A 22,729-nucleotide genomic window follows, 5' to 3' on the forward strand; every position below is an offset into this window, starting at 1 on the left:
AGAAATCCTAAAATTCATCTAAGTCTGAAGCAGTTTTCAGTTATGTCCATTTTTACAATATTTGAGTTGGGAATTAGGGAAAATTCAAAACATGAAAGTTGTAGGTCTCTGAAATACCTTTCCAACCATATAAGTGGGGCTCAATCCGAGCTATGTACAAGGAGTTATGATCGTTTCACTAGCGAATATCGATTATCGGAAACACTCGTTAAGCGTGAGTCACGTGCCCATCACGCAAGAAACAGCTGCAATTGGGCATATGCCCATCACGTGAGGACTGGCAAGCGTGAGTCTTGGCCAACGCGGATGCCAGTCCTCACGTTGCACCCACGACGCGAACTCAACGCGGATCGGGGCATTTTTTGTCACACCCCAACCTTGGTGAGGTGTGGCGAGCACCCGGCACCCGAAGGCCCGAGCGAACCAATCGTAATATCTTAATTCTATAATATTAATCATAAGCTGACAAGGCCCAATAACATATATATGCATAACTGAGGCCGACAAGGCCAACAAAACACATCAACACTAAATGATAGTCTGTAAGCCTCTAAGAGTACTAAAATGCAACAACTAGTCGGGACAGGCCCCGCCGTACCCAACCCCATCTAAATATATGTATATACATGCATACATCCTATTTTTTTACTCTGACCAGCAACTCCGGAGAATGAAGTGCGAACATCCCTACTGAACTCTGGTACCCTACTGAGAAAGGTACACCAATCCATCTACCTGTACCTGTGACCATGATCACAGCGTCCCCAAACAAAAAGAACGTTAGGACGAATAATGTACTGAGTATGTAAGGCATGAATAACAACATAATGAAAGTATGAAAGGAACATGAGATAGGAGAAGTAACACACGCATGAAAGGATCATGAGATAGGAGAAGTAACCTGTACATCTGATCGCCTCTTAAGGCGAATATCATGCATGCTTAGCTTTTTTAAAAAAACATTTTCCCCTTAAGCAGGAGGATTTAAAAGTTTCTTTTTTCACTAGAGATGGATGATTAGACCGTCACCTGGAAATGATCGTTGGTCGATATATGCCCCTTGCATGAGATCATATATAATAATGTTCATCTTATATTATCAAAAAACAAGCATCAAGATAAATTAGACAATTGGGTTCAAGAAAACGCATATAGGAACAAGGAAGCATACAACAAATAGAGTGATGAAAATTCTTTGCATTTTAAGTCTCTAGACTACTAGTGATGCAGATGAAGCTGCACTTTTCTTTTGGTTTTCACCTTCTCACATGGCGTGATAGATAACAGTAGTAACTATCGAATTTAATCGTCCTAACTGATGATAAAAAGCAATGAATATCAGTTCAGTATATAGCAAACTGCCACTGACCTAGAATTAATTATGATAATGGTATCACCACTATAATCCCCGCAACACTATTTCGAAGCAGAGGAAGTTGAATCTCCAGTTATTACAAAATTTCGGATGGGGCTTAAGGGACAGGGAAGGTGCTTGGAGTTGGTGCTGGAACAATATACAAAATTTAACTAAAAGGCACCTTCATAACTAGTTTGGGATCCAGGTGAGTTGATCGACTGATTGGACTAAAAGGGCACCTTGCATCCCATCATCTAGAACAATTTCTTCACCACTCTTGAGCTCCTCTTCGTTGTGCTACTGGGGATGTTAATTTTCAGCGCGGCATTTCTCCAAAGCACTCCATAAGTGGCTAACGTCTAAGGCTAGCCTTGTCGAAACAATTTATCATCATCCAAACATCTCATGAAAATATGCATAGAATAGCCGGAGACTAGCTCTAATCTCAAAAGCGATGGATATGCTACAGATGTCAAGACACTTCTTCCAGACGTGAATGCTTGGCTGCTCACATCTAGAACAAACAAGGATCAAAGAGTGCCGCAGCCTGCCTGCAACCAATTTTGTCAATCAGAACGAGGAACACTGATAAATACCCCCTCCATCCAACTTGCTTGCCGCACTTTTGACTTTGCATAATTATGAAGAAAACCTGAAATTTTAAGTAATTTGTTGAGAAACGTATAGGTCATATTGTGACTTCCTAAGTTCACCGAGCTACTAGTCAAAGATGGTTTTTTTGTTTTTGTCTTTTCCTATTTCGCTGCATTTCTTGGGCTTATGTTTTAGAAGTGGTTCTTGTTTGACACATTTACAAATTTCTAGTTGGGAGGATTTTGAGCCCGTTTGGATTAGCTGGAAAGAAGTGGCTTTTTAAGCATAAGTGCTTAAAGTACTTTTTAAGGGCTGAAAGTTATTTTATAAATAAGCAGTTACGTGTTTGAATAAAAGTGCTTAAATGGTTTTTAGAAGTAACAGTAGTATTGGAATTAACAGAAAATATAAGGGATAAAAAGGTAAAGTTGATGGTCAAACCAAAATGGCTTTTAAGCCCAAAAAAAATAAGTTGGGGTTGAGCAACTTCTTAGTTTTAGCTTATTTTAAGCACTTTTGAACTTAATTTAAGCTGCTTTCTATTTTACTAAACACTCAAATAAGTTAAAAAATGGCTTATAAGCTAGTTTGACCAACTAATAAGCCAATCCAAACGGGCTCTTTGACCAAAAGAGGATTTTAGATCATAAATCTAAGAATTCATGCTATCAATTTCGGCTGCATGCTGGGAAATCTAGAAGGGAAAGAAATTGACACTTTTTAGGAAACAAAGCAAGATAAAAGGGAGTTGGAAAAAAGTTGAGCTTGGTAAAATGTTACTTCTGTGAATTGTATACAGCTTCATGATGTCAATGGGTGGAGTCCTCCCTACAATATTTTTAGGCCATTACAAGTTCAACAGTCAGCATACCACTTACCTTTTCTCAGAAAAAAGTTTACAGTAGGCATGCACTTAATATACTATAGTCAAGTTTAAGAACTGTAAAGGAGTGGGGATGTCCACTCTTGGCTTCTGATAAGGTGACAGTCCGCCTTTTTCATTTTGATCTTTGCTTTTAATGAACAGGTCAGGCTCTACACCTAACACCCCACCCCCTTTCCGGTCCAAATGCTCATTTATTTTTGAAAAAATTTGGGGCCAAGCATAATGCAAGCTTTACCAGCCAATCCGGTCTGACCTTCAAACTCAGGCAATCAGCAAATAATGCTGCATCCTCATGGAATTAGAGCAGACGAAATAAAGCCATAGCTGCACAATATATGCCGCTCAGAGACTAGTGGCAAAACCTGTATCCGCTATTTGGAAGCTATAGGAAATGACTGGCCATCAGAAGTTTTGGCTTCTCCTTATCTTCTTCAATTTCTAGTGATACAGCAGCTTTCATTTCCTCGACCCTTTTATCCCAAATGCCATCTACTAGCTTCCATGTTTCATCACTAATTATCTGGGTCTGCATAAAAGCATGAAATGACATCAAGACAGAGAGCATTCATCATAAAGATCAATAAATAGAGCATCCATCATGCTTACCTCCATAGGTCGTGGTGCACCAAAAGTTGCAAATCCAACATTCCCAGGTGCAAATGTCACCCTCCCTGGAAGTGAAACTCCATGGACTCCCCACCGTCCAGCATATATAAGGGCCCCATATTCATCGATGGGACTCACAGTAGGCTGAGAAATGAAAGAAACTTTAAAACATAAACACTATTAGGCTACAACATGCAGGCAAAAGAGTACATTGTAAGAACAAGCTGTAACCCACTGCAGGCCATGATAGTAGCTTGTTCATTGGCCATTTGCCCCCTGAATAATCCAGCTCATATTCCATCAAGTAAATCTTTTGCATATGTGCAATAATAGGATTGGGCACCCAGGCGGAGCTTCCAAAGCTACCAAGAACCGTGATAATAGTACAACAACAACAACAACATACCCGGTGTGGTCCCAAAAGTGGGGTCTAGGGGGGGTGGGGTGTACGCAGACCTTACCCTACTTTTGTGGGGTAGGAGGTTTCGAATAGATCCCCGCTCAAGAAAAAACGGCTTTCAGAAATAGTTTTGAAAAAAAAAAAAAAAAAAAAAAAAAAAAAAAAAACTATGACGAAGATATTGAAGACAGAAAGTACTGACAACAAAATAATAAAGATGACCAAAGTAAAGGAAACAACAATAGTGATAAGAACCATGATAACAGTAAATTATATAAAAGGAAATGGGATTTTTTCCTTTTTTTGATAACCATGGTGTTCGGACCAGCATGTGCGCACCTCGACTAATTCCAGGGGATACTTGCAACTTCCCAACATCACAGGTACTAGATAACTCTATTTCCACCAAGGTTTGTATAGATGGGAAGAAAATCACCTAGTGTTTTCGTCTCTACTGGGAACTAAACATGAGACCTCATGGCCCTCAAGGAAACGGGAATTGAAAGGGGCGAAAAAAGGAAAAGCAACCTCAGGTAAGAGCATATGCACAACTCCCCCTCACCAGCACCCTACAGGCCTTCAACTAATCTCCCTACTTCCGCTGAATCACTATATTCCCCCTCCCCCCACCCCCACCTTTCCCCTTTTGAGTCTCCCCTCTTCGTTTATGTCACTGTGCTGATCCTCACCTCGCATTAATTGCAATTTAATTCTACTGGCAAAGGTGAGGAAATAAGCTACCCAAAGAAAGGGGAGAGGGTTGCGGCAATTGATCTAGTTACCCGGAAAAATATATAGGATGCTGACAGCAAGCAGAATGGTGAATCAAAACGAAAATAGCTACGATCAATAATAATAGGGCAAAGTCAGATTGTGCTGTGCCACATTGCACTTCCCAAATGAACAGGTGTGCCAGTTCTCTAAACTATGCAACAGCAACAACAACAACATACCCAGTGTAATCCCATAAGTTGGGTTTGGGGACGGTAGGATGTACGCAGACCTTAGAACTACCTTTGTGGGTTAGAGAGGCATCAAAAGAGCCCCAAGTCCAGGTGCGCACCCGGGTAAAGTGACTTACTTGAATGGTGAGCCCTCCTATAAGACTAAGAAGCATACAGAGAGAAGGATAACCTCTAGATGCAGGATCAAGGCTGCCAATGAGCAAAGGTAATCCCTCAAGAAAGGGGATTCGGCCCCTAAGTTCTGTCTTCGCTCAACAGAATTACCAGCTTTGTCTCAAAAACCGCTCTAGTGAAGTGGTTCAGTGAAGGTTAAATCAGACGAGTCAATCCAGAGAGCGGAAAATAGGCAAGAAGCGGGCAGATTTGCATTTTCTGAGTGAACAGGTGCTCTAGATCTCTAACTATGCAACATGTATCCCAAGAGTTGGATACAAGCCGCAGTTTGCCTATAGGCCAAATCTACTCCAAACACCACCAAACCGTACTACTCCAAAATGTTAAGAAAACTGCATTAGTTTTCCTCAATTATGTCAGTAAAAACACTGGAAAGAGAAGTAAAGAATCACCTGAGGACTTTTAGGTGAGCTTTTGTATATGCTCCAAATTTCATCGGCTTTGATCTCTCCTTTCTCAAGCAACACATCTGATCAACAGACACACAAGCATAAGCCAATCAACAGTAAGTAGCCAATGTCAGTTCCAAAATTTAGACAACTCATAGTCATGGAATCGATGGCAATTCAGGGAAGACAATACTTAAAGTGGCTAGACAATCAAGGTTAAATAACTTTACCTGTAATTGTCTCCACAGCATCGTGGTTCTCCTTTAGAATAGATAAACATTTCTCCACTGCATATCGCATGTACTCATCTCTAAGTGCTTCAATTTTAGCAGGGAGCTGCAAAACACAAAAACTAGAATTCAAAATTAGACATTTAATATATTTAGCATTTATAAGATCTAGTATATACTGACATTTGGTAAGAGATCTCTCTGGTATCTGTAATAAGCCTTTCCCAAGGCAGTTAACCCTGTCTGCAATATCAAAAATTCTGCTAGCCTGGAAGCTTCTAAAGTTGCTTTTGCAGAGATCCAGCATAGATTGTCAACTCCAAACATTTCTTCCTCAATTACTCTGGCTACATACTCAATCTATCAGTGTCCCACATAAAGAATCAAACCAAGAAAATGGGGGAAAAAAACAAAGAAACAAAAAGCGGGGGTCTTTTAAGCAGGTGGATATTGTAACACATAATGTCTATACATCTTTGATATAAGGGGTATTTCCGTGGGTTTTCCTTGGTATCATATTCATACCATTGTATTAAATCTACATCATCTAACTGTGCATATTCTCTCAAAGCAGTGCCGAACTCAATGGGATCAGGAATGAACAACAGAAAAAGTACAGTTTAAACTCCAGTCTAATATTTTCATGATTGTAACCACTTCTAATGTATCCAAATATTCTGCACTTTGGTTTAATTCAAATTCCTTACAGCAGCAGTAACATAGCCAAGAAGTTATGAATCTCAAAGCTTTCAATTTTGAGTTCCATATAAAATTACAGTCAAATCTTTCAGTGACTGAGCTGCTGGAGTCAACATAGAAGGACGATTATTAAGGCCTTCGTACCCAATCCAGCAAACTCCTTGGTTCTGATGAGTAAGCTTATTCTGCAACTTAGCTCTTGACAACCTCACAGCTAATACGCTTGAAGATTAACATTGATGGAGATTACTATTTGGAGCGGTAATCAGGGATGGCTATTACTCTTACGATGCAAAACGAACAGGAGTTGAAACACAGATTCAGTAAAGCAATCACCCAACTTGAGATGTACAGAAAGGATCCTAAATATCAAATTTACTCCGAACACATACTATAAATTTTCCACTCACTTTTTACTCCCAATTATAAAGCTGCTACATCAATCTAAGCATCTCCCATCCTCAACATAAAGACCCATCATTCTTTTATGGCCTTTCCAATTCTCAAAAATATGCTTAGCACATTCCTCTGTTAATATTCTCCTTATCTAAATAATAAAGTTGACGGAAGCTGCTGAGAACATAAGAAAGTCACGTAACTGTCTTATGGTAAAATATATTGTTGGAGATAGGAACCGTGAAGAGGAGAAACAGAGATTTCAAACATAGCATCCATAAGGCAGATTCACTTTAGTGTTTATAGAATGGAATATTGAACAGAAATACTATTCATTTTCCAACTTACGAGCACATGCACGGACTATTGAGTTCACATAATCTGCTTTCCTTTTAAACACTCTGCCTCCAATCTCAACGAATTGCATATTGGGCTGACTACGGATGGATTTGATATCCGTCTGTCATACCAAAACCAAATTGGCAGAAATGTGAGCATGTTACAAATTTAAGAAATACAAAGATTCATTAATATGATATTTATATGAATATAACCTCACTGAATGGTCGGTAGGGATCTGGAAGGTAACATGCAAGAACTGCAACAGCAGCTTCTCTGTAAGCTAGTCTTAGTGTTAACTCCTCAGGGACCTCAGTACTATCTTCTTGACCCGTTTCAAATGTGCCCTTTTGCTGTAATATTAAATGATATAACATGAACATAATGTAATAATTGAAACATACAACAGATGTTGCATATCTCAAGTTTTAGCACCTACCCTCTTCAATGCCTCAAGAAGTTCATCTCGTCCTATATAGTCCAAGTCTTTCCTCGCAGTCAAAATTCCAGCTTCATTCCTGCCAGAAGAAGGTGTGAGCTAGTCCCTCCAAATGCAAGATCTAAAGGAATTACAGCTGAGGATTATGTACAATATATTTTGAAGTTCAGCTCCAGTAAAATCTTCTGTTTGCTCTGCAATTTCCTGCAATAAAGTGTCCTTTTCCTCTTCTGACCGGAAAAATTTGTTTCGAGCGTGCACCTGAGATATTTGAATGAGGATCAAAAGAAACATACTGACACAAGGAATCCTACAATCTTCAAAAGATAAACAGATGTCAATCTCCAGTGAGCAGCAGCACATACCTTCAATATGGCCAATCTACCATCTTTTGAGGGCAAACCAACCCTAATAATCTTGTCAAAGCGACCCTTTCGTAACAGGGCAGGATCAAGAATATCCAATCTATTGGTTGCACCAATAACTAAGACCTGATGACCCAGCATTAAACGGTAAACCTGAGAAGCTCTCCTTACTTTTTTATGGGAAACCATCATCTTAACTATAATGTACCTGTGACGTTGACACTTTAAATCCATCCATTTCTGTCAGTATCTGAAGAAGCCCTTGTTCCCTCTCTGCACCACCCTAAAAACAGAAAATACATGTGCCTTACTGTATAAAATTATTCCAATACAGCCAAGATGTATGTTTATTAATGAAATTAGTGAGGGAACCAACTGAAACATTACTATGGAGAAGCACTCTAGAGAAAAAGGATTTTTTTTTTTTTTTAATTGACAAGGGAACCAGCAGCCGCTACCCTTTTGGTGCGCACAGGGTAAACCCCCTGCACGGGGCTTGCCTCGACCCAGAAGGAAAATCCCCTGTTGTCGTAGGCAGGGGGTTTCGAACCTGAGACCTCCATTATGGAAGCCCCATGCTCAACCAACTGAGCCACCCTTGCGGGTTAGAGAAAAGGATTTTAGTATTAGAAGTAATACAGAATATATGCATTCTAGTTTTGGCTCCCCATAACAAGAATGACATTGAAATGAGATTAGACAGGATTGTTACCTAAATGTAGACAATTCAGATATGTAAACTCAGTGTTCAGGATGAATGGTATGACTGATCAAAAGGTAAAAGATACAATGGATGAATGGCACTTCAATCTCTCTCTCTCTCTTGCTTTTTTGGTATGTTGGTTGTATGGGTTTCGAAGTAGGAGACACAATAACATGTACGAACAGAGATAGAAGAAAGTATGCTGCGAAAGACAGAATAAGATGTACAAACAGAGATAGAAGAAGGATATGGAAACATATGCAAATGGGTTAAGAATACATGCATCCATGTTTCATGTGAACTTAAACAGCATTTCATACCAGCGTTATTAAAAGCGAAAAGCGCAAAAAAGCTCTAAGGTCAGCTGGCGCTTTAAGCGCAAAGCGCAAATAAAGCGTGGGCTTTAATGAAAAAAGGCGCAATGGTGAAAAAATACAAATATATATATATATATATATATGTTTAGTCCAAGACTACTGATAATAAGCATGAACAACAAATATATGGACAAAGAAATTGAAAAAACATTACGATAAAGTGAAATATCAATTATCTAGTGTCACCTCTTCAAGAGAGGCTCATTGTCAAGGAAAAGTATATCTTAGAGCCTTGTTGATGACACTGAAGCGCAAATAAAGCGAGGCGAAGAGCTCAACATGTTTTGAGCCTCGCTTCAGGGCTTAAGCGCGCTTTAAGTGCGCCTTTGACAACACTGTTTCATACAGCAATTACCAGCGAAGAGTGATACCTCAAAACCAAAAATTACTACTGGGAGAATAAGTTATTTAATATACAACAACAACAACATACCCGGTGTAATCCCACAAGTGGAGTCTGGGGAGGATAAAGTGTACGCAGTCTTACCCCTACCTTGTGAAAGTTTTTTAATATGCGATGGAAAAAAAGAATAAATATGTGTATCATACCCCGCCAATATCCGGTCCACCACGTTTGCTGCCAATTGCATCTATCTCGTCAATGAAAATAATAGAAGGAGCAAATGACCTGGCACTGGCAAAAAGGTCCTTCACACGTGAAGCAGCCACACCAACAAACATCTGCATAGATGTGAAAGGTTAGAAGCTAAACATGTTGCCAAAATAAAATGAGAAATTTCTCAATCAAATATTGGAGTGAGTGCATAGATAGTATCCACATATTATGGAGGTATAGAAGGTTAGGCTAAGGGCCTTAAAAAACATGCTTCTGTTAAATCTACGTCCTCCCACTTATTTTTGCCCATCTTCGGTTACGCACTGTTGAAGGTTAGACTGTTAGAGGACTTAAGAGTATATTTCCTGAAGTCACCAATTCAGTTTGATAGGGAGAGCAAGAGATCCTAATTTTTTAAAGAATCGGTACATTACTTTGAGGACATGCTGTCCCTCTGTTACAGACAGACAAACAAGGAATTCTGACTAACAGAGCACACCCGAACTCCACCCCACGAAGGAGAAGCAAAGAGAACTGTTACCTATACATAGTGGCAATGGAAATAAAGAAGGTGGAAAATTCTATCACAATTTTCTGACCCATGTGCACTTTGAAATAGGCAATTCAGTGCTCTGAAATAATTTTACCCTTTTTATTAACATCAAAGCTTAGACTTCCACATGAATGAGACTAGGTGTATTACACAGTAGAATGCAACACTCTCCTGCAGATAGCAAGGAACTTGTACCCAACAGTAAATAAGCTCTTCAAAATAGAAGACGACAGATCGACTACCCAATTCCTCCACTTTAACCACCTCCTTTTTATATTCTTTCCCCTTCCACATTTACTTCCACTCCTTAACCCCTACTCTTTACAATCCCGAACTAAGTAAATTATGTGACCACTGACCATATCATCTTCAATCTTAAATTAGAGAGAGCAGACTTTTGATTACTCTATTATATTATGTCCCAACACGCCTCCTCACATTGTGCCAGATTCTTTTTTCATTGAGGCAAATACGAGAAAATATTTTTCACTTTTCGAGTGCCTGTAATATTCGAATCCAGGACTTCTTACCTGCTTTGATACCATGTTGAATTCTATAATCATCGTAAACTAGTATATTTGGTGGAGCTCTCATACTCAGTCTAGAACTATTGGTATTACAACCAATTGGTAGAGGGAATGCATCATCATCTCCTTATATAGTTTGGGGCAACACCATATGAGCTAAATTTTGGGACTGATTTAAGCAGAAGGTCCACTTGTTAATCATGAAATCAGAGCTGAGAGAACCCGTTTTTACAACCGCTTTCTATATTCATGTTCTATAGCACTGAGCCTCTCTCTCTCTCTCTCTCTCTCACAATACAGTCCATGGAGCTATTCTAGGCTTTCATATATCTCTCTCAACTCAACCCATCAAGCCATTCAAATTGCAGCAGACGCACTCGTTAGCATGTTGAGCCTCATTTGTCTCCTTCTACTTCATGCTCACTCCTACTGAGACTCCTCTCTCTCTTACTTCAAAAAATAATAGTAACCAAAATAATTCTTTAGTCCATGTGTAAATCCTAGAACTGGGTTACACCTGCGGGAGGGAGTTAGACAATGCACTTGTCCCTCATTAGTTGTGAAAGGGTTTTCAACAGGGTTGAAAATGTCCCAAGTCACTTCGCCATTCCAGTTTCAAAGTTGGCAATGGCCTGAAAGTTTCCTTCTGGGATGACAAGTGAATTGGTCATGTACCTCTAAAGCAACTCTATCCAGATCTATACACATTATGCCTTCAACAACAAGCTACAGTTGCTGAATTATGGAAAAGACAAGGTTGGAATTTACACCTCAGAAGACATTTAAATGACAGGGAAATGGAAAGAATAGCAGCATTCTACTCCACAGTTGCTCAAATCAATAATGTAACAGGAGAAAGAGATACTATGGTTCGGAAGATAGACAACAAAGGTTTGTTCACTGTAAATTCTGCTTCCAGAGACCTGAACACATCAAACAACCAGGAGGTAGGACGGCCATGGAAGATGACATGGAAAACTAAAATACCTTACAAGGTAAATTGTTTTTCCTGGCTATTGGCAAAGGAAGTAGTGTTGACTCATGAGAATTTAAACAAGAGGGGGTTCCAGTTGTGCTCTAGATGCTATTTATGTGGGGAACAAGCAGAGACAATCAACCATCTTTTTTTACACTGCAAATGGACAGATCAGTCATGGAAGATATTCATCAGTCTGAGGAAGATCAGGTGGGTGAAACCAGGGAGCATTAAAGGAGTTCTTAGCTGCTGGAACAGAGATGGCAATGCTGCAAGATAGGAAGAGAGATGGAAGATTGTCCCAGCATGTATGTGGTGGACATTATGGAAAGAAAGAAATCAGAGATGTTTTGAGGGCAAACAAAGTGACCTACAGAAGTTTAAAATGAATTGTTTAGCTCTATACTATTTTTGGTGTAAACAGGAAGTTTTAGGTCAAACTGAAGATATTTTTGATGTTTTATGTAAGGGAGAATATAGATAGGAGATTCAAGCTGTAAGGTGTAACATTTTGAAAGGGGGACTACATTCTTTTTGATGTAGTACACCTGTGGATATATAGTTAACTGTTACCATTCTCAAAAAAAAAAAAAAATTAACTTTAAGGTCTTGGTTTGGATGCACAAATACTTCCACTCCAAACGTAGGTTAGACGTTACTCGTTAGGTAAAGTTTCCTAGAGATTTACTTTTAGAAATTAAAGACAATGTTCACACATATTAGATGTTTTGCTTTTGCTAACTGATCATACCAAGGCTGACGCATATGAGGTTATTATTTTCTAAGGAGCTTTTGGACATTAACATTGAACCATGCCCTGTGAAGACCACAATATAGGACTTTTTTTTGGCCAGTCCTATATTGTGAAGACCACAATATAGGACTGGCCATCAAAGAATCATCTATATGATTTACAAGAAGCCATATAAGAGTATATCCTTGCTTTTGGGGGAACTAGTGATGATAGTTGATCTCCACAGTCCAGCTTTCTAGCATAGCAAATATTAACGCAGAAAGCAGGTAAATGTTTACAAAAAATTAGCAGGAAGGAATGACATATGACATTCAATTGAGTTATTGTTAAATTATAGCATTTAAAAAGATATCCCATAATGTTTCTTTCAGATTTAGAGGACCGACAGACAATAAGCTAAAGCAAAATTGAAAAGTGAAATCAGGTTTATAGGTTAAAAAACAACGAATGAACAAACTTGCAAGTGTTTACCAGAAATAAATGAAACAGGTTCAAGAAACAGAAGCTAATGAACATCTTGTTATCTTTTTCTTTTTCTTTTTTGAAATGGAAAGTTAAAAAAACCTTGCTATCTTTAACAAGCAATTGTTCGGATACGGCAGCGAAATCAGGAAAGTGCCATCGAAATTTTTATAACTAAAAGTATGGATTTGCCAAACATGACTGGAATGCAGCTTTCATTTTGGAGTCCACTATAGCAGATATAGTCATAGATGCTGTGTTTAACCCTGTAAGTCGATGTTGTTACCCAAAACAAAAATCAATTAAAGAAACTTTCAGAATCTTGCAGCTGTTAGAATTTCCTCATCCATTTTAAGTGTATTTGAAGGTTGCAATTGCAAGTACTTCTCACCTCAACAAAATCAGTACCATTAGCAGCAAAAAAAGGTAATCCTGCTTCTCCAGCTATAGCTTTTGCCAGAAGTGTTTTGCCAGTTCCGGGAGGACCATGGAGAAGCACACCTTTTGGGCAATAAATCCCTTTGTCTTGAAACTCATCTTCATTCCTCAGTATTCGAACAATCTCTTGAAGTTCTCTCTTAATATATTCTTGGCCAGCAAAATCATCAAAAGTTATACCAGTTTTTTCTTCTGCTGAAATGAATTTTGCACTGATGGCAAATGGTAAAAAGAAAATTAAAATTTAATACTGCATTAAGGGATGAACCTGTAATCAAAGTAAGAGTACAGATATGTTGTGATAAGATCCATTGTAATAAGAATTTATTGATATTTGGGCAAAAACAAAACGCCTGTATACAAGAGGTATACCAAAAAGTAGAAAATCTACAAAAACAAATGATTTTCTATAAAAGCCACCCAATATTCTATACCTACAGGGAGCTAATGATAAGGGGTAACTCCTCAACTGTACTAAATTCGTCTCCATCCCTTCAAAAGCTCTCCTATTTCTTTCTATCCACACAACCCACTATGTGCTAATGGAGCTACATTCCAAGCCATATGCCTTTTCCTCCGTCTGACACAGTTCCAGCTGGACAACATTGCTTTTACAGCATCACCCATCGCACTCCAAGCCTTGTCAGAATTTCCCACCATAATCTCAAGACAGACAAGCAATGAAAAAAAAAGATAGTCACCATCTTCACCCGAGCCCTTGCACTGTTGCACATAAAATACCAACTGACATAAGTGAGTTTTCACTTCCTTAAATTCATGGTCATCAAGATCACCCCCTCTAGTTACTAACCAAGTGAAAAGACACATTTCTCGGAAACGTAGGAATCAAAATCGAGCCATAAGGGAGGTCAATCTACTCCCTGGTCAACATCTTCTCATAAAATGACTTGACATAAAAGACTCCATTGTCCCAAACCCTATACCCATACATCATGTTCCTCCAGTGACCATCCTTGTTTATGTAACAAATCTAACTAATTTAGAAACGTCACCTCCTCCTAGTCTTGAAAGTTTCCCCTAAACTGCAAATCTCAATAGCTTTCCCGTCTTGTAATATCTGAACTCGCTGGACTGCTCTCTCTTTTTGGCTCGAATGTTATATATGGGGAATGTAATGTACAAAGCATTATCCCCGCACCACTTGTACCTCGAAAAGCTTACACTCCTCCCATCCCACTCTAAATGCCACGTTCTCGCTAAATTCTACCCATTCTTTCAATATATTCCTCCACAAACCGACTCATATAGCATAGTCATATCTTTAGTTCTCCACTCCCTACCAAAATCCCATATTTGTCCGCAATCACATCCCTCCATAAAGCATGTTCCTCTATGTCGAATCTCCATAATCATTTTCCTAATAAGGCCTTATTAAAGACCTTAAGGTCTTTAACTCCAAGTACACCCCAATGATTGGGGGTCATGACAGTCTCCCACTGCACCAAATAAAAACTTTCTTGCCCTGTCTGCCAAGTCCCAAAGAAAGTTCCTTTGCACCCTTTCCAACTTTCATGTAACACTAGCTAGAGCATGAAACAAAGACAAAGTATGTGAGGACGCTAGATAAAGTACTCCTAAAGAGCACTTCCTTCCCCCTTTGGACAAATATCTTTTTTGTCAACCTGCAAGTCTCCTCTCCACCCCCTGAAGAACTAGATTCCAAGCTGTATGATCCTTGCTAAAAGCTCCTAGAGGCAAACCAAGATAGGTAGTGGGTAGAGACTTCACTTTGCATTCCAAAACATGTGCCAATGAGGCAATGACTCAATATTTTCCACCTCACCAACTGGGATGATCTCGCAATTTCTGATATTTATCTTGAGTCTTGACACCACCTATGTTGCTCGGTCTCTCCAAACATGATGCCGCACCCATGTCGGATCCTTAAAGAATACACTACTTTTGGAGGATCCGACGAGCACCCGTTAATATTTTTGAAGAGTCTGAGCAACATAGGACACCACCTAGAACCATGATAACATTTGTCATTAATATTCCAGCTGAGACCTGTTAGCATCACAAAAACCAATGTGTCATCCGTGAAAATAAATGTGAGACCCTCACTGTGCTATGACCCCAAACTGTTGCAATGAAACCTCAAGCACTCACCCGCCACAGCTCTGTCCATCATCATACTAAATTGCCTAACTAGAATGAACAACATGGGTAATAATGGATTTCCTTGTCTCTGTCCTTTCAAACTGCCAAAGAAGCCATACGGGTTGCTATTCACAAGTACCAAGTACCATTCTTGATAATGTAAAGTTTATATAAATGAGTCAGTAGAAAACTACACTTTCTCTTTAATCTCCAAAACTCATCTTCAGCATAATAAAATTCAGAAACTCCCAATTTACATGATCATGAGGTCCAATTTACACAAAATGTCTGGCTCTCCAAGCTTTTTTCCGGAATTCACCATTTCATTTGCCACTATCTAGAATTTGTCTATCTTCCACAAAAGCATTTGGGAAGTAGATACAATCACGTCCAAGACACTCTGTCGTATATTGGAAAGCACCTTAAAGATTATCTCGTAGATGTTTCCCGCTAGACTAATAGGCCTATAGTCCATGATGCTCGTTGCTCCATCCCATTTAGGAAAGATGACGATGAACGGTAACAATGCATCGAAACTTTTTTTCAAATTCCCCTCTCTTCTAAAAACTCCTTAATAGTTTCCATCACCTCACGTTTAATTGTATTCCAACACTGCTGGAAGAAAGCTAAAGTGAACCCATTTGGCCTATAAGTTCTATCACCCCCGCACAACAACGCTGTGCCTCATGCACCTTTTCACTGATCTCCCTCTCTAACCGCATCCTCTTTTTCTTCCGTATTTGATCAAATTCTACACCTCCCATCTTTGGTCTGGTCTCCAATTTGCTTCCTCTTAAAAAGGCATTCATAGAAGCCTACAATTGCTCCTTCTACCCCACCTTCCCCTCATGCATTTTCCCATCCACCTCCGTACAATCTATGAAATTCCTCTTTTTATTGGCACTTGCTAATTGCTACACTATAAAAGAATTAAGTGTTAGTCCCTTTTCTCCAACCACAATGCTAACAAACCTAATGCCCCATAGCTAGCTTTTTTTCAGCAATATGATTTGTTTTGTGCCTATGCACCGTAATTCAATTGCTTACTTGTCCCATGGATAAGACGAGGTGGATCGAGGATCTTACTGGATCATTCCCACTCACCATTTACTGCCATGTGGAGATACAATTGAGGGCGACCAGCAGCACACCTTTGAGTTTTTCGTTCGAGACCTACTAGTTGAGGTGGGTCATCCACCAGTTCATGGAGGCACCATGAACTCTCAATTCAGTCTTTTTATTTCATGACAAGCTGTGTGTCGTATCAATTGTACTCAGATTCTTAGATTGCTCCATGACTTGATTTTTTTTTATTTTTTTTGGGTATTTGGGCTTACAGTTGACAGTTGTACTTCCTCTCTGTTACATATTATGAGAAGGCTATTCTATTATTATTTATAGCATTTTTCTGCATTGTTGGTTGATAATTAGATCAGCCAGTTCTCCTAGAGGAGGTAGAAGCGTTGGGTGGCGATTACAGCCTAGGTGCCAGATTTAGGTCGTGAAACTTAATATATATCGTATACACATATCTACAAGTGTACAGATGCAGAAACAAACACAGCAAGCAAATGACCAGTATAACACTTCTATTAGTTGAATTGCACACAGTTTAACACCCAAGAAAACAAAAAACCAGAACAGCAACGAAAACAACAAATAAGAAGGAACTCTTAGAAAATAAGCACGCCTATGCATGGTGACCACCATTGTTCCAAGTAAAGCAAGAAGAATCTAGACCATGGGATTCTAGAATAAAATACACACAGAAAGGAAAGAGAAGTAGGAAGGACTTTGATTGTTAATAGCACAGACTAACATTTTCACCATTGACTCAAAAAAGCACAATTCTGAATTCACAAAGCAAGTCTTAAGACCGGCTGTTGGAGTTCTAAGAATCTGATATTTGCTCCAATGACTATATTTCCAGGCACTAGGCATACATTTGAATTCGTGGCGCATTTCGGGTTTTTTCACTTCCATAGACAAGTCAAAAGGTATCAGGGAAATTGGTCCTAAAGGACGACCATTACCTATCAATGCTCACAGTAAAACCGATCTGATTCAAAACATACAGAATTTCAAGTCTGGATACGGAGACAAAGACAATACTTGATAAAATGCGAGGAAAGGTATAAATTCAATTTCCCTACAACATACAAAAATTGAAAGGAAGTTCACAGCCAATAAGCATATAAACAAGCAGCGAAAGTTTTCAATTACCGGCTCTTTCCTAATGAACCAAGGGCCTTCTGCTTGAGCGGCTCTCTTATCTTTTTGGGAGGGCTGCCCAAATCGCAAGGTATTAGTTTTGAATAAATTGGTCTCATCTTATTATCAATCCAAATGTATAAGAGAACTGAAAGGGCCAGCCGCATAGACCACACAACTGCTGTCGCGACACTAGAGTAAACTTCAGCAGGGATGTTATTCACATTATACACATCAACATTTACAAGCTGTTGATGCAACTTCCTCCAAACATCATTCCAGCTATCTATTGGCATCCGGTCAACGATATGACGCTTGAAGACAATTTCCTTTCTAGAGTCCCCTCCTGAACCTTCTGTTTTTCCATCCTTGTAGTATGGCAGAATTACTACAAACAGACCGGAAAAACCAAAATAAACAAAACTGGGAATGCTGTAAGATATTAGCTATTTGATATTGCATAAATGATTCTAAGTGAAAAAACATCTTCATAAGTGATAACTAAGTTGATAAGGTTAGTAGTTAGATATTGACAGAAATTAACAATAGATAGTAACAATGACTTCCAAGCCTTTCAGTACCTAGAATTTTATCGGATGTCCCCGAAGGGACTGATACCTAGAATCATCCCCTTTTAATTTGTACACCTGCTACCCAAATGCATGCACAATAGTTAAGTTGGAGATTTGTCGATTTTCTTGGGAGGTGCAACCGTACAAGAGGTGCTCTAACCACACGCACTTGCCCAATTTTTACCATGTTTACTGGACAAAAAAGTTGTCGGCTACCTAGAAATAAACTCTTTTAATTTGTTATGATGCTCAATCACATGAAGACCTTCTATTGCTTAGCATGGTGTACAATGCTTGATCAAGCATCATAACAAAATGAGAATAAGAAACATCATAGAGAATAGTAAACCTGAAACCGTCTGCCCGTAGTTTGAATACTCCATAAACTGCACATTGTTTGCATTCAGAAGCTTTTGAAATTCACTGTAGTCTATCTTATGAGAATTTTCAGGATCCCACTCTGTCCCCTTCAACTTTCCCTGCATGGCCAGCAATTTCCTACTCCATTCCGAAGCCAGCACAAGCTGCCTCTCTAATTGAACATTTGCCTTTCTTTCAAACTCCTCTAAATTATTTATCCGTTCACGCTCTGCCTCCTTCAGTTTCTGAGATCCCATTAAAAAATAACATAGCATTAAAAACAATTTCCAGAATATAACCTGAAGTAAAAAGTCAAAATTATTTTTTTGTTATTAGTGTTAAGTCATAACTGTTTAAGCATATACTTTTAATCCGAATAATGTAAAAAATTTCCCGTAATGGTCATCTCAGGAATCATAATCATACTTGAAATTGTTCAATATACAATTGAAATTGCAATAAGAACTTTTCTTTTTTCGAAATTATAATAGGAATTGAAAAGCCAATACACTTAAGGGGTCATTTGGTTGGGGAACAGGTTACCCCGGGACTAATTATCCCACCCTCAATGTGGGATAAGAATAACACTACAATCCCGGGATTAGCTATCCCGGGTTTTTAGCCCAACCAAACGTGGGATAAACTCATCCCAAATGGAATCCCGGGATTAATTATCCCTTATCCCTTGTACCAAACGAGCCCTTAATTGTAAAGGGATTACCAAAAAACAGATAAATTCTACAACAGACAATAGTACACGGAAACCAAAAGTGAACAACTTTATATCAAATTTTACGGAAATTGCTTCAACAAAACAATTCATGCAATCTCCTTAAGCTAACTAATTGTTATAAGCACTATGTTTCGGCAGCAAAAAACCAAGTATATAAGGAATGTTAATCATTCGATTATCAAATTCCGCGTAATTTTGACCTTCAAAACCCAAGTTAGTACACTTAATTAGCATACCAATCAGTACATTAGCAGAAGAAAGCTATAAGTGATACTCCTTCCATCCCAATTTACGTGGCACCTTTCAGATTTCGAGATTCAAACACTGTCTTTCTTTAATAATAATTTTTTCATATATCTTTTAAATATTTTGAATTTGTCAATTATTGTGACTTATAAGTCTTTTAACGTAGTTTTTAACTATGTAAATTATATTTCAAAAAACTTAAAAGATTCCATGCCCGACTTCACGGTCAAAATTAAATAGTTTGACTCTCGAAATTGGAAGTGTGCCAGATAAATTGGGACACTTGCAATTATTGAAAGAGTGGAAGAGAAAAGTAACCTCAAAAAGTTGCTGAGCTGACTCATTTTCATCATTAGAATTGGAAGTGGAAGTGGAAGTGGAGGTAGCCTGGATGGCTTTTTTGGAGCTAATACAGAGGCAATTTGTGGGAGGTTTAAGGTGCAAATTGAAAGCGGTGAATGGAGATGAACGTGTGGGTAGGGTTTTAGGAGGAGGGAAAGAGGGTTTTAGCAAATGAATGTTGGATGTCATGTCTTCTTTGATTAGCTCATACACCTTCTTCGTCTCTTCTCTTATCTTTCTATTCCTTTATATGAAGCCTCCGCCTAAAGTCCAAATCGAAAGGACAACTATGTGTATTTCAATCTTTTATTTTGGTAAAAATGGGGTGGATGATTAGTTTTTGGTCGGCGGTTAAAACTTAGTCGTTGATTCTAGACTAGATGTAACTAAAATGTTGGAGTCATTTTTTAGTGTTAAAACAAAATTTAGATAGAATAATCAATAATGTGTTGGAGGTCGAAATATTAACAAATGATTTGGAGTCATTTTTTAGTGTTAAAACAAAATTTAGATAGAATAATCAATAATGTGTTGGAGGTCGAAATATTAACAAATGATTCAAACTCTAAGAATATATTTATAGAGTTTATACTTTTAAAGGTTCAAATCTTGAATTTTTTCATGGAGTTTGAAATAGGTGTATTGAATGAAATAATGATAAAACATGTAAGTTTATAAAATAGGTATTTTGAGTGAAATAGGTATGTGAAATATTGTGAAAGGAATTATTTAACTCGTGGTATCTCTTTTGAACTCAACGACAATATCCTAATGTTTGGACTTCCACAAGTTTAAGTTTGTGTAATGGAGTTTGAACAATCTTGCTATAAATTAGTTCAAACCGTAGGGATTTTTCATGGAGTTTGAAGTACATATCATGATAAAATATACATATATATACATATATATACATACATATATATACATATAAATACGTATATATACGTACATATACATACATATATATACGTACATATACATATGATATATATACATATATATACATACATATATATACATATAAATACGTATATATACGTACATATACATACATATATATACGTATATATATATATATATATATATATATATATATATATATATATATCAAAACAAAAAGGGTGATTTCACTCGTGATATCCTTTTTTTTTTCTTTTTTTTTTTTTTTACTCAAAGACAATCTTAAAGGTTTTCGTGTTTTAGTGTATGAATGTGTTCGTCCAAATGATGTTTCTTCATTAAAAGTGGCTAAAATTTAATTAATTTTAAAATGTTGACTAATCCTTTATTTTGGTCTCAATGGAACGAGTGAATGAAAGAAGTAGCTTTATTAAACACTACTTTTTTTTTTACGTTAAAATTATGTCACTTTGCACTTAATTTACAATTTCATTTTTCATTCCTCGAGAAATTACGACTTAAATATTATAGTGTTAGAAGGGCGAAACAATATTCCCAAAATTAGAGAATCATGATCGATACCGACTAGTATAACTTCCATCTCCTGAACTCTTAAATCATTGTATCTAGACATTCACAATAATATGCTCGGAGCTACATGTCCTATCATTATACAAGCATGCAACGAGACTCCAAGGGTTCAATGGTTATGCTTTATACCAGCAGAAACTCATAAAATGGTGTGAAGGTATCATCATATCAAAATGAACCTCTCAAGAAGCGACGAACAAATATAAATCCAAAATAAATGTATCTAACCCACAAGGTGTCTTGAAACTTCTAAAAGCTAGAGTGCCATTATAGCTTCTAAAATAAATGGTTGGAGAACTACTTATACTGTTTCACTTTTCAAAGGAAATTGTCAAATCTTAAAAATTGTGTGTGTTTGTGTTATATAGTTTGTAGGAGTAATAATAATTTAAATTACTTGGGTACTACAATTGAAATAACTAATTTGGGTACCATAAAATAGGTACCATCCTTGAAAACTTGTTTTGGATACCACGGAAATGGGTACCACTAGTAAAATATTTCAATAGGTATCATTGGTGAAATATTCCCAACAGGTACCACTAGTGAAATATTCCAACATGTTTGTCCTGCATAAGGACACAACCTTTCGGAACAAGGACCCAACCTTTCGGAACAAGTGTCTATTTCAACTACCTATCTTCTCTATAAATAGAGAAGTAATTACTCCATATCTGTCACTTTTAATTCAACTAATTGTATTCCAAAGGACCGTTGTCTGTTAACCCCATAGACAGGCAATCACTCTGTTGAGACAGTGATAATATCACGCCTCAAGCCTTTCCTTTCTATTCTCTTCATCTAATTTCTAACAATTCAAAAGAGTGATTTCTGACTGTTATGGAAATCAATCAAAATTCTAGAATCTCTTTGATGAATAAGGATTTCATCAAACTTAATAGGTTTGATGGAACCAACTTCACTCGCTGGAAGGATAAGATGGTGTTTCTTCTCATTGCTTTGAAAATTTATTATGTTTTGGATCCTGAAATCACTGCAATTCCAGAACCAACTCAGGGAGAATGCAAACTGTAAAAGCATTAAGAAAGAAACGGGAAGAGGGTGAACTAATTTGACGTGGAGATATTCTTAATACGCTCACTGATCAATTATATGATCTCTATTCAAATTTAAAGAATCTCTTTTGGGATGCGCCAGAGGAAACATATCAAAACAAATAAAAGGGCACAGATAAGTTTTTTTCTTTGCAATATTTTGAGTTTCAAATTAAAGAGAATTTATCAATCATGGATCAAATTTATAAACTCCAAGTCTTAGTTTCTAAACTACAAAATCTTGATGTGAAAATTCCTGATGCTCTGCAAATTGGTGCAATTCTGTCCAAACTGCCTAATTCATGGAAGAATTATAGAAAGAAAATTTTGCATTCTTGTGAAACTCTGACTTTTGAGCAATTCAAAACCCATCTACAAATCGAAAGTGAAATTCGTGCACGCGACTCAGAGTT

General features: G+C 37.7%; 1 protein-coding gene across 4 annotated transcripts; it reads right to left on the minus strand.

Moving 5' to 3' along the window:
- Positions 1-1,349: 1,349 nt before the first annotated feature.
- On the minus strand, positions 1,350-19,970 carry LOC132034009 (probable inactive ATP-dependent zinc metalloprotease FTSHI 4, chloroplastic). Of its 4 annotated transcripts, none has more exons than XR_009408917.1 (17): positions 19,747-19,970; positions 18,439-18,694; positions 17,530-17,905; positions 13,139-13,397; positions 9,469-9,600; positions 8,048-8,122; positions 7,840-7,965; positions 7,626-7,735; positions 7,475-7,553; positions 7,251-7,388; positions 7,045-7,156; positions 5,785-5,948; positions 5,602-5,707; positions 5,375-5,451; positions 3,444-3,587; positions 3,091-3,363; positions 1,350-2,009 (listed from the first exon to the last, which is right to left on the minus strand). XR_009408917.1 is itself a non-coding variant. In XM_059424216.1 (17 exons), the coding sequence occupies exons 1-16, from the start codon at positions 19,957-19,959 to the stop codon at positions 3,220-3,222; spliced, it is 2,511 nt and encodes an 836-aa protein (XP_059280199.1). In that variant the 5' UTR covers positions 19,960-19,970; the 3' UTR covers positions 1,350-1,904; positions 3,200-3,219. The 4 variants fall into 4 exon arrangements, 3 of the variants coding, with proteins under 3 accessions (XP_059280199.1, XP_059280198.1, XP_059280197.1); XM_059424216.1 differs by having other exon boundaries at positions 1,350-1,904; positions 3,200-3,363; XM_059424215.1 differs by having other exon boundaries at positions 1,350-1,908; positions 3,200-3,363.
- Positions 19,971-22,729: the final 2,759 nt, after the last annotated feature.

This window comes from Lycium ferocissimum, chromosome 10 (genome assembly GCF_029784015.1).
Source record: "Lycium ferocissimum isolate CSIRO_LF1 chromosome 10, AGI_CSIRO_Lferr_CH_V1, whole genome shotgun sequence".
Lineage (NCBI taxonomy): Eukaryota > Viridiplantae > Streptophyta > Magnoliopsida > Solanales > Solanaceae > Lycium > Lycium ferocissimum.

What these genes read in the sequence shown, in the direction of transcription:
- LOC132034009 (XM_059424216.1), bottom strand. Translation starts at nt 19,959, where the DNA reads ATGACATCCAACATTCATTTGCTAAAACCCTCTTTCCCTCCTCCTAAA. An exon ending in TTCTTGAGGCATTGAAGAGG is followed by an intron (nt 7,389 to 7,474) that starts GTAGGTGCTAAA and finishes TTAATATTACAG; the next exon opens with CAAAAGGGCACATTTGAAAC. An exon ending in AGAGAGATCTCTTACCAAAT is followed by an intron (nt 5,708 to 5,784) that starts GTCAGTATATAC and finishes TGTGTTTTGCAG; the next exon opens with CTCCCTGCTAAAATTGAAGC.